The sequence below is a fragment of the Vigna radiata genome, chromosome 7 (genome assembly GCF_000741045.1).
Source record: "Vigna radiata var. radiata cultivar VC1973A chromosome 7, Vradiata_ver6, whole genome shotgun sequence".
Lineage (NCBI taxonomy): Eukaryota > Viridiplantae > Streptophyta > Magnoliopsida > Fabales > Fabaceae > Vigna > Vigna radiata.
In genome coordinates this window covers 54,070,351-54,081,901 of record NC_028357.1, presented here as the reverse complement: position 1 = coordinate 54,081,901, position 11,551 = coordinate 54,070,351, and the positions used below count along the sequence as shown (strand labels likewise).

At 35.0% G+C, this 11,551-nt stretch overlaps 2 protein-coding genes across 6 annotated transcripts; one reads left to right on the top strand and one right to left on the bottom strand.

Annotated features, from left to right (window-relative positions):
• The first annotated feature begins 1,113 nt into the window (after positions 1 to 1,113).
• LOC106765552 (gamma carbonic anhydrase-like 2, mitochondrial) lies at positions 1,114 to 4,361 on the top strand. The gene is made up of 2 exons (XM_014650219.2): positions 1,114 to 1,581; positions 3,784 to 4,361. The coding sequence occupies exons 1-2, from the start codon at positions 1,188 to 1,190 to the stop codon at positions 4,158 to 4,160; spliced, it is 771 nt and encodes a 256-aa protein (XP_014505705.1). The 5' UTR covers positions 1,114 to 1,187; the 3' UTR covers positions 4,161 to 4,361.
• Positions 4,362 to 6,561: 2,200 nt separating this feature from the next.
• LOC106768860 (squamosa promoter-binding-like protein 13A) lies at positions 6,562 to 10,080 on the bottom strand. Of its 5 annotated transcripts, none has more exons than XM_014654223.2 (5): positions 9,653 to 10,080; positions 9,355 to 9,451; positions 8,583 to 9,082; positions 7,766 to 7,902; positions 6,562 to 7,264 (listed from the first exon to the last, which is right to left on the bottom strand). In XM_014654223.2, exons 3-5 carry the CDS (start codon positions 9,005 to 9,007, stop codon positions 6,672 to 6,674), a joined length of 1,155 nt encoding a protein of 384 aa, XP_014509709.1. In that variant the 5' UTR covers positions 9,008 to 9,082; positions 9,355 to 9,451; positions 9,653 to 10,080; the 3' UTR covers positions 6,562 to 6,671. The 5 variants fall into 5 exon arrangements, with proteins under 5 accessions (XP_014509709.1, XP_014509710.1, XP_022640047.1 ...); XM_014654224.2 differs by having other exon boundaries at positions 8,583 to 9,060; XM_022784326.1 differs by having other exon boundaries at positions 9,361 to 9,451.
• Positions 10,081 to 11,551: the final 1,471 nt, after the last annotated feature.

Sequence of the window (11,551 nt, the reverse complement as noted above, 5' to 3'; positions counted from 1 at the left end):
CCAAGTTCCCTAAATTGACTCTAATGTTGAAGTTAACTTAGCCATTTGCTTACAACCTACAGAAACTGAATACTCACCCTTAAACCATAAAATTCCCATTACACACATAGTCATACAATTCAAAATTAATCACCTATTAGTTCATACCAAACACAGACCATAATCATTTATATCAACACATGCACTTTTCATTCGGTTCAACAGTAAAGTAATTCTTCAATTTATTCATACATGCATCAAAAATATAATAGTTCTACCAAAAAATCAAACAATGATATCATTATTTCCCAATCAAGAACTTAGAATCTAGCTTCCCTTACCTGGATTTCGTACAGAACAGCTCAAGAGTTCTTCTATGTTTCCTTCTAAAATTCCAGAATTTTTCCCCAACCCTATAGATCGTAGAATTTGTGATTAAAACAGCTTTTAAAGCTGAAATTGAAAAAAGATAATCGAAAATGAAGGAATCAAGAGCACATGCAATTGGTGGGTTGCATGTTCTAAGACTCGAAGAAGAAAAAAAGAAGGAAAAAACACTTACCCTCTATTGACAGCAGAATGATTTGGTGCCAATGGAAACCTTCGGTGTCGAGGCGCTTTAGTTAGCTACAAGAGGGAGATCAAATGGTTCAATTTACTGAATTCTGAAAAGGGAATGAAATGGACAAGGAGAGAAAAAGAGGTTGTAAGCAAAGGTGTGTGTAAGAAAAGGGATCTTCACATATTTTGTTATTGGTATGATCAAAATTTGAAAGTTTCTTTCTGCACTTCCACACATCTTTCTTCCTGCACCCCACAATTTTTTTCCCATTTTATTTTTTTTAGGGTGTATAATCTAAAGTTATGTTCTGAAAATGATTTACATTGCAATTAAAATATTATTTTTCTTATAAAATGACTTTCAGATTACATAGTTCGAAAGTTGAAAATTTATTTTCAGAGTAAAATTGGAATTTTTTTTCAAAAATGCAGGAAGAAAATTATGAAGCTGCTGAAGAAACTGCTTTAAAATTTCAGAAGGATAAAACCCAATGGGCCCATCTATCTTTATCATTGTGGGCCAAGAATAGAGCTCGAAATACCCGATTTCTCGTGGTAGCCCACTAACTCATTTCCCCTTCCTTGCTTCCTCTCTTTCTCACCCTCACTCTTATTTTCCGGTTCCACTTTCTCTGACTGTTCCTCTCATGGCGAATCTAGCACGCTTCTCCAAGCGAGCCCTGCGAAGCGCACACTCGCTCGTAAGGCACGCGCAATCGCAAGTGCAACCTCAGCTATTTGCTGAGGAGCGCGCTTTCTCGACGGAGGCGGCGAAATCAATTACTCCGTCTCCGGATCGGGTGAAGTGGGACTACCGAGGGCAGAGGAAGATAATCCCGTTGGGACAGTGGCTCCCGAAAGTGGCAGTGGATGCTTACGTTGCACCCAACGTGGTCCTCGCTGGCCAAGTCACCGTGTGGGACGGAGCTTCTGTTTGGCCTGGTTGCGTTCTCCGCGGCGATCTCAACAAGATCAGCATCGGATTCTGCTCAAACGTTCAGGAACGCTCCGTTCTTCACGCCGCATGGACTTCCCCGACAGGTTAGGTTCCCATTCCAACACATTCCTTCCCTTTCTGTTTCTGTACCTTGGAATTAGAAATGTGAATTGTGTAGAATTGTTCTTTTTCTAATATTAGTTATGAAATTCCTCGAATTCGTCGTTCGGTATGGTTTAATTTAAGAGTTCTGAGTTGTGAATATAATTGATTCTTCTTACCCGGTTGTTTCATTGTACTGACAATTCTATTGTCAGAATTCGGTCAGGGAAGATAATGTGTTGGCCCTGATATATTTGAAAACCAATCAGTTTTATCGAAGTACCTTGGAGTTGGGTACATTCTAAGTTCTAAAACATCACATTTTTGCCCTAAGAAAGTAAAGACAAATGAGGTTTATGGTTTTGATATTCTCTACGCCCACTCAACCTTTTCTGCCCAAGAGTAATGAAATGGAGCTATGTTTACTGGTATGAATTATATACGAATATAGGTGTTTCTTTGTATTTCATTGGATAACTAGTAAGACCTTGTTTGGATAAATTTCTACCTAAGCAATGAAAATAAGAAAAAAAAAAACTAATTCGACTTTTCTCGTAAGCTAAAATTAACAATCAACGTATACACTGTAGTTTTCAAAGGAGATAAATTCCCAAGTTGATTATTGCTCCTGCGAGATGTTCAATTCATTTTACTTTAACCTTTTTCCCTGTAAGTGCTAATTGAAAGAATAAATAAAATCAATGGACGATGTTCTCCTCGATGACTAAGATTACTTATTTCATCCTTATTCACTTTATTGGAGCCAAATTTAAGAATCTTTGGGTGAAATGATGCAGCTTATTCATGTAAAATTTTCGTGCAACAGTATTGTACCAAATTGCATTTTTGAAGGAACAATTCTTATTTTTCTTTATTCACTTTATAGGAACCAAACTTTGGAAACCTTGGGCGAAATGATCCCATTTTTTTCCATGTAATATATTTGTGCCAGTGTTGTACCAAATAGCATTTTTGAGGGAAATATTTTTGTTGCTTGGCCTCAAGTCCTTAACTTACTAGTTGACATATACTTCTATAAATATGTTTTCCTCAAATTTTGAGATCAAGATTTATTTTATTTCCTTAGAGACAGCAGGATTGTACAATTTTCTAATATCATTGAAGATTGTAATATCTATCTTTTTCTTCTATTGATCGAAAAGGATAACATAAATACTCTTGGGAGTGGAGATGAGGTGGAAGTGGAGTTTGACAGAGATGCTTGTTTGATCCGATTAGTTCTCTATGCTAGGGCCTCGATCTTTAGGTGACTTGGGTAGAATGCTACAAAGAGATGAGCCATACTTGTGCATGTGTTTTGGTGTTGTTTGAGAAATGTAAATTTGTTTGAAGCAAAGATACTTCTGGTCATTTATGTTTTGTTATTTTGAGTCCGGCAAGAGGGCATCTGGAGGGTTGTGTCCTACACCGAAAGAGAGAGAAAATAACTACTTACCGTAAAATACCTAGAAGACTACCTTTAAAGCTAAAGAGCATAAAATCAGCATTTACCTATCTTCATTCATTCATAATAGGTGAGGTGAGGAGGATTACACTTATATAACTATATGACCTAAAACACAGCAGCAGTTGAATAACGACCCCATAAGTGTCATTATCTGCCTTTAGGAAAATTTAAATATAAACTGATTACTATTCTAGTATTCGAAGACCACCTTATAAAATGTTGGAGTTTCCTACGGACCTCTCTAGGCCCATCCTAACACACTAATGAAATAAATTTTTGTTACCATTATTATAGGTATGTTGCACTTGTATGTGATGGTCCTGTTCGACACTTCTAATCTCCATTCCAACCATTGTCGGCTGTGTTTCTTCAGTAAAACCTGTCTTTATCCTTGTTTTAAAATGGAAAATAATGGTTTGACCACTCCTCTGTGCACAACCAATTGACAACCCTTTTATAATATAATATAGAAGTAATTAAGTAAGTGGTTGTATCATATGGGTAATATTTATATCACTACTCTGAAAATAATATCAGAATGCGATATTCATTGATAAGCTGTTTACTGTGAATTGGAGTTAGTTATCTGCATACTCCTTTCGAATTATTTAATATCATGTGAAGGTGAATAACCTTGCTGTTTCCAAAGATCCTTAAAAATTTCATATGGGATAGACTTGATTACAGTTATGAATGTATTGTTTATTCATTGCTTATGCTGTCTTCTGCGAAACAGGCCTTCCAGCGGACACTTCAATAGAGAGGTACGTGACAATTGGGGCATACAGCCTTTTGAGGTCCTGCACTATTGAGCCAGAGTGCATTATTGGGCAGCACTCCATCCTGATGGAAGGTTCATTGGTGGAGACACAGTCAATCCTTGAAGCTGGGTCAGTAGTTCCACCAGGAAGGCGAATTCCTTCTGGTGAACTTTGGGCAGGAAATCCAGCCAGGTTTGTGAGGACTTTGACCCATGAGGAAATCTTAGAAATCCCTAAACTTGCAGTTGCTATAAATGATCTGAGCAGAGACCACTACTCAGAGTTCCTTCCTTACTCCACAGTATATTTGGAGGTTGAGAAGTTTAAGAAGTCCTTGGGTATTTCTGTTTGATGCACTTTTTTGTTATTCTTCTATGTATCTGTTAGCTGGAGTTCTGCTTGTAAGGAAATAAGAATAAAAAACAAAGAGCAAGCTTTTTGTATTTTCTTTGTATTCCTTGCTGAGATTATTGGCTTAAAACATCATGGTCTATATAATTTGACTGGAGTGACATTTATCAGAGATGAGACTGCATCTTTTTAGCTTTGGCCATTAGTATTGCTCATAATTGGACAGGTCCATTTTTTTCGAACAAATATTTACCCTAAATGCCTCAATGTCCACTTGGTCAGTGTCCTGTCAACGGGTACTGTGTCAATCGGGTTTCCATCACCTTCACTGTCTGCCCCATTTTTATGAACTATTTGCAGGCATGTGCTGATGAGTTGTGCTATGAAGTTTCCGTAGGAAAGGTATGGGGGTGGTTCTCCTTTGACTCTGTTACTTTCAACACTTTCTTCATGGTTATATTGAAGTATTCTTGTAATGTATTAGTCTGCTCTATATCTTGTGTGCTAAGAATGAGAGGTGATTCAAAGTATGCCATGTAAGTAAAAAATAAAAAATAATATAAATTATAATAATCAAAACTGTAAATGATTAAAACTTTTAATTCTTTTTAATATATTTTTTTGGGTCATAATGTTTTTGATGTGGAATATATTATCAGTTTTGCTGATAATTAACTTTCAAAATGAGACCTCATTGAGCCCTTTTAGGGAAGTATTATTTTCCAATTATTATTTTTTTTTATTTACAAGATTTAATACAAGAAGCATCAAGTTCAAGTCTAGATTTTCTGCCGTTTTCTTGTGTTATACCTATGTTAAGTTTTTAAAATAGTATATTAAAAAAATAATATATTTTAAATTATTAAAATTAATGTTTATCAATATTACTTTAATATTATTTTGAAGATACGGGAGAGGGATTATACAAAAAAATTCAACAGAATTTAAATTACATTTTCTTTCAATAGGACATTTTTTTTGTCAAATTTTCTCACCTTTTTTTATATAATTTGGACATTCTTAAATGGATTTTACCAGTTTTAAAAGCTATAGCTTAGATATATATGAAAAAAAAAATGTTACTTTGACATTCTGAATGGCTCTAAGCAAATATTCAGTTAATTCTTCCCTCCTAACTATATCACTTTCAAACACAGGTTTTTAATACAAAATTTGAATTTACATTTTGATCAAGAGAATCCGGTAATAACTCATCGTTCTTCTTACATTTCCAACTTTTTCTTAAAATTCCCTTAATCATTTTCCAAGCTTATTTCTTACATTAGCGTTTCCGAAAATAACTTTAAAAATTCAAATGATAAGGAAATTTAACGTCAGAATATATGATCTATAATTGAAACTTGTGAGAAATCCCTCTATTCTAGATTTCAATGATTTATTTTAATCAAACATAGAGTTTGATGCTTGCACCCATGTCAAAGATAATTGTTCAACAACAACCACTTCCAATATGTCAATAATTAAAATTAAAAAGCACTACAAAAGCTGGTTCGAATACAAATTATTATTAGGGCAAAAAAATGAAATAATATAAAAGAATAAAGCGTAGAAAGAGCAGAATGTCGTGAAAATGGAGATAGTAAAATGCGAGTGTAGTGCCCAGAATCATGGGGTGGTGCCGTCGAGCCAAAGGGCAAACAAAATTCCACTTATACGGTCAAAGATTCTTTAAACTTAGCTTAATTCTTATTAAGTGATTTTTTAGTGATGACATTGACTCCACCAACATTATTATATCATTTTCTTTATTTCTTTCCTGTCGTTGTTGACGTAGTTGGATAATGGATATTATTATTCCACGTCCATCAAAAGAAAAATTAAAATTATAAAATTCATTTTACAGCAGTGGACCACTTTTCGTGTAGTGTGAGCTGGAAAATTCGTAATTAAAGGGGGAATTAGGAGTGACCTAAAGTTTTATAAATGATATATTAAAGTTAAAAAATGGCCACTTGAACTCTAAAACAAATATATAGATAAATATATATAGCATCATAATTTAGAGATATTGAGCTCTGAAGTAAGATTTTCCCTATATAATGGTATCTTGGAAAGGCATATGAATGGCATTTGGAGGAGAAGATGGCTGAAACTGAAGTCCGTTTGGCACAAAGGTAGATATTGGTAATGTTTGATGTTGGGACGGTTCAATCAAATCAAATCTCCAAATCACTCGGTCCTTTGCTCTGATTGAGTCGTGCCAATATCCTACTAAACATAACCTTTTATCTTTTACACTATTTTTATCTTTAATACTCTCTCTTCCTTCACAATTTATTGCCATATTTTTATCATTCGGATTCCTCCTATATAAAATTATGAGGTAAAAATAAAAATCCGAATTACCTATGATATAGTTTTAGGGCAAGAAAGTGACGAGATGAAAAAAATTGAGACCATAATTTTGATAACGTTATAATAGGCAGTTCATGGCTTCATGAAAGATAAATTCAGAATTTAAATAGTGCCATCCTTCAAGTAAAAGACGATTCTATCCCCATTGAAAGGGAAACACCGGAGGGGCTTCGTTCCCCTGCGATCCATTAGAACCTATATTATACATCGACGAAGAATGGTCACTCCCATTCAGGCCCAAAACCGGGTCCACGGGCCCCAAGCTGTTACCATCATGAAGGCTCAGGCCCAATGGCTGCATAAGGGGCGAATGCGGGTTCACTATTTGGCTCAACCCATTTCCAGGACTGTGCGGCTGTGGTGATGACAGAAGAGAGAGAGCACGAGAGGAGGAGTCGTGGACCGAGCTCGTTAGGCTATCGCACAACATTTTACACCTCAGCCCACTACTTTCAGAATACGGGCCGCTCCTCATAAACATATGGGCCTGGCCCACGTAAGCACCGGCGAGATGTGGGCTTTGGTTGTTGAGAGTTTGATCAGCTTGCAGGAAGGCCAATTGTTTCCCTTCTTTATAACCGGTTGGAGAAGTTCCGAGAAAAAGCTCACCCTGTTGGTTGTGTCCATGAATCCTAACATCACCAGAAGCAACAATGCCACCCCATGTGGGATTCATCACGGTAGTCGATGGGTATACATGTGAACTTGAGAAAGGTAGCAACTGGGTACCTGCTCAAAACTCATCAAAGGGTAACTCTTTCTACTTTTGTTTATAAATAACGTCTTTTTCCGATAAATAAGTGATTCTTTTTAACAATTGAAATGATGGGTAGTGATTTTGCGTGTGTATGGAGAGTGTTAGCGAAAGATGGTGGTGGCTGAGCAATAATTGATGGATGAGTGTGTGTTTTTGTCGAGAAATGTGGAAACCGTGTAAGAGAAAGTGGTGGTGTGGCAGAAGATGTTTAAGCAAAGTAGATAGGTAGTTAATAGAGATAAGAATGTACTACTGGGAGAAAGCAAAAGGGTATGTATTGTGTTGTGTGTGTGGTGACACGTTGCGAGTTGGATGGAGATGATGAATGGAGGAAAAAAGAGTGTATTGTGTGATGGTGTTATTTCTTACTCTTAAGATTTGTGTAGGTATGTGGGGATCCTGAGGAAATGTCTGCTCCAAATCTAGCCACACATGGGTCCACTCAGATAATGTAGGTAGAAGTGTAAGCTAACCTTGGTAATTCGACAAAAAACTACCAGAGCGCGTTAGAGGAGGTTCTGCTTGGGGCTTTCTTCTCCGTCTGTTGTGCCCATCTAGCCGCTTCCTGCAGCTCCTTTTCCCCTCATCAAATTCCTCCAGTGAATGGAACCTACAATGCTTTTTCATTCAGCTAACATCTCATCTCACCTTCCCAACTATGCCATCAATATGCACCCAAAAATCAAATCAAAATTCACATCATATTAATACTGCTCTTAAAACTCCACATACCTACCTAATCATCATTTATCAACTCAATCACCACTTCACTCACACATCACACTGCCCGCTCTCCTTAATTACCATCACACTTACTGTAAATTTAATTTACTATTACCATCCTCAACATAATCAAGTATCTAAGCAGGGAGCTATTTTTCTTAATTAATCACACACAGTATACAGTATAGTGTCCATCACTTCAGATTCCCTTTTTTGTTTATATTCTGCTTCTACCTCTCTCTTGAAAGCTAAATTAAAATATTAGACATGTATTTCGTATTTGTCGGTTTTAACTGGCACACAGATATAACTCATATTTTACAAGAGCGGTTTGAATCTCATTACCAATAATAAAGACTTTTTGGTAAAAGATTTGGTGAGTAATATATTAGTATTTTATCATGGTGAATCTTGAGGTCTAGCATGACCCGATAAGGTTTTGAACCCACTGAACTCTGTTTAGCAGAGCATGTATTATATAGAGTTCAGATAAAAAAAGAAAAATGAGATGACAAATGGTGAGAAATTTGAAGCAAGTGATGACATATACAGATATGAAACATGCACCTGCTACACTGCTGGCAGAACCTTTGTTTCTGGCCTCCGATTGTGACTTGTGCAGTTTTGGAATGAACTTCGCAGACCTTATGGCGCCTGTGATAGTCCCTGCAGTTACTGAGATCAGAGTGGCAGCCATCGACAAGACACGACACTGTCTGTGTGGCGTTGCCAAGGGCACGAGCTCTCTTAGATGAGCCAGAAGATGAAGATGAGGATGTGATTTTGGAGAGTCCTACAGCATCTTTGGACTTGGTCAACACTGATTCTGTGCCAGAATTCCCCACCTGACCAAGCTTCAAGTCAACTGAAAATTCCCCCTTACTTGTAAACATTCCATATCTGCTTGAGCCTTCCACTGTTTCCATGTTGGGTAAGTTTGCCTGATCCACTTCACTCAAATCCCAAGAAGCTGCTTTCAGATTCCAGTCCATACCAAAAACACTTACACCTTTTCAGCCCCTCTTGTCTTTCTTTGCTCCCCTTTCTGTATACCAGACACCAGGATGCTTTCAATTGCATGGAAATTGAAAAGCAAGAGAAGATTAGTAGGCAGGGAGCCTCATAAAAAAGAAGGTGAACCAAACTTCATCAGAGTGTATCTCTAGCTGATTAATGTGCAACAACCGAAATTCTATTCAACAAGATTTTTAAAGTGGCAACTGATACAGAGGAACTTTATTAAAATATAAAAAAGACAACCATAAAATAGGCTCCTTATATGCAACTATATTGGACATCTGTTTGTCCGTATTTAGCAAAAAGGAGAGAGAGAAGAAACCTGCACCAGAGAGTGGTGAAAACACGTGATAATGACTAACAACACTGCCAAGTTCAAAGAGTTCCAACGAAATCGGAGTTACAATTCACAAAGTCACCTACATGGTATAATGAAGCAAAAAGATGTTAAAAAGGAAAACTAAAAAGAGATAAGTGACTGCTTTTAGTCTACAGCAGTAGCTGAAGGATACTTGCTTCTTCTTCTTCTTCTTCGCTTCACCTCCAAAACCTCCACTGAACAGTTAAATTAAGGACTTTTTTTCAAACAGTGAAAAGGACAGAAAGAAGGAGGAATCTACCTTGTTAGCCATCTAAGAAGGTGAAACTGTGTTGAAAGTTGAAGAAGGAGAAGAAGAAGAATGAAACCCAAATAGGATATGGATGATGTGCTCTGTTTAACAGGTAAAAGTGAATTTTTTAACAATTTGAAAAAGCATTTTCCAAAAATGGGGGTGAGAAAGAAAGGAAAGAAAGGAGATATAATAAGGACAGGGTGTTGGTTGCTTTCAGCTTTTTTAGTCAGGAAAGAGAAGTACAAAGAATGGATGCTCAAGACAAGGCATGTGGCATTGTGTTTCACATTTCATGGCATGTCTTTCCTTTATTAGGATTATCTTTCTCTTTTAGTTTTCTACTCTACAGTAACATCTTCTTTAACTGTCACTCACAGACACAGATAATTAATAATCCCACATCTAATACTTAAAATATCCTCTAATTACCCCTACAAAATATAAATCCAAACAATTTTTTTTCAACATTTTAACCTCCTTAGTCTACTACCACATTTTAACACAATAATAATATTTTGTTAATTAAACATTAAAGTTTTAGAATTATATGATTTTAAAAAATTAAATTTATGTTTTCTTTCTTCATATTGTATATCAACATGATTTTTGTGGGACATTATCATTATATCAAAGGCAGTGGTAGATTTTCAGAAAAATATTTCAGTGTTAAAATATTTCTTGTGAATACATATACAGAAGATCCGTCGCTTATATGGACGGATACACATTGTTCGGCTTGACCAGTGATTGAATGTCATAATTTTAACATTATTTTTTCATAATTTCAATGAAAGGTTTATTTTTTAAATTTTATTGTTAATGTTAGGTAAAAGTCATTTCTGATTAATGTTAGTCAATTTTTTTTATCACATTAAAGATGCTTTTTTATTATGTCAAATACATTTTTTTCAACTTATACTAGCTAAAGTTACCTTCCGTTTATGTAAGTTGAAGTTTTTTTTTTTTTACATTTATTTTTTAGAAATCATAGGTCAAGAATATTTCTCGATGAATGTTAGTTAAGGTTTTTCTTTTATACCTTTGAGAGGATTACATCTCACTTGATAACTACACGGATTTTTTTTTATTCATGTTAACAAGAAGTTTTTTTTTTGTATATTGTTATAATTTTTTTTTCTAATTTTGGTTAGGAAAACTTTTGACCAGCATTAAGATTCTTTTAATTACCGTTGGTTAAGAAATTTTTGTAGTAAACACAGATTGATATCAATTGAGAAAAAACTTTGTGAATATAGGTTAAAAAAATCTTAATGAATTTTTATGTAAAAATAAGACTAACTTAGATTAACTAAAAAAATGATTAATATTGATATTTTGGAATCATTAATATTAGGTTATGAATGGGAAGGTGGAGAGTGTAGGGCACAGTGGGGAATAATAGAAAAGGGTTGAAATTTGAAAAAGAAAAAAAGAAATAAAAATGTAAGGTTGTAGTGTAGTTTGTTGGCAGAAGGGTAATGATGAGTGGTGGTGGTGGGCCTTGGGAGAGGTAGCTCACCATTAATTCCGAGGGCTCCAGGGTTTAATAGTCAATCCTTAATTTGGAAAATAAAAGGTGAACTTCAATTTCTTTAAATTGTCAGAGAGAAAATTTAGTTCCGGAATATTCATAAGTTTCTCAGTTTAATTTTTATATTAGAAAATAATATTTCAACATCAAATTTTTTTACACTGACACTATATATGTGTTAAAATATGATTCAACGATTTCAAATTAAAAAAAAAAAAAAATTGTAACTCATAAATAAACTTATATAGTTAAACTCAAAATGAGTTTTAGGTTGGTTTATGTATCATAATTTTTTCATAAAAAAATTATTAAACATGACGAATGAATTAAACAACTAAATAATAAATAATAAAGAATAAATAAATAAAATATTT

Bases quoted from the DNA above. Each gene is read 5' to 3' on its own strand.
- LOC106765552 (XM_014650219.2), top strand. From the start codon at position 1,188: ATGGCGAATCTAGCACGCTTCTCCAAGCGAGCCCTGCGAAGCGCACAC. The intron at 1,582-3,783 runs GTTAGGTTCCCA...TCTGCGAAACAG, and splicing joins CGCATGGACTTCCCCGACAG to GCCTTCCAGCGGACACTTCA.
- LOC106768860 (XM_014654223.2), bottom strand. From the start codon at position 9,007: ATGGACTGGAATCTGAAAGCAGCTTCTTGGGATTTGAGTGAAGTGGAT. The intron at 7,903-8,582 runs GTGCATGTTTCA...AAAGCATTGTAG, and splicing joins TTCTGCCAGCAGTGTAGCAG to GTTCCATTCACTGGAGGAAT. The intron at 7,265-7,765 runs GTTAGCTTACAC...AGTTTTGAGCAG, and splicing joins TTTTTTGTCGAATTACCAAG to GTACCCAGTTGCTACCTTTC.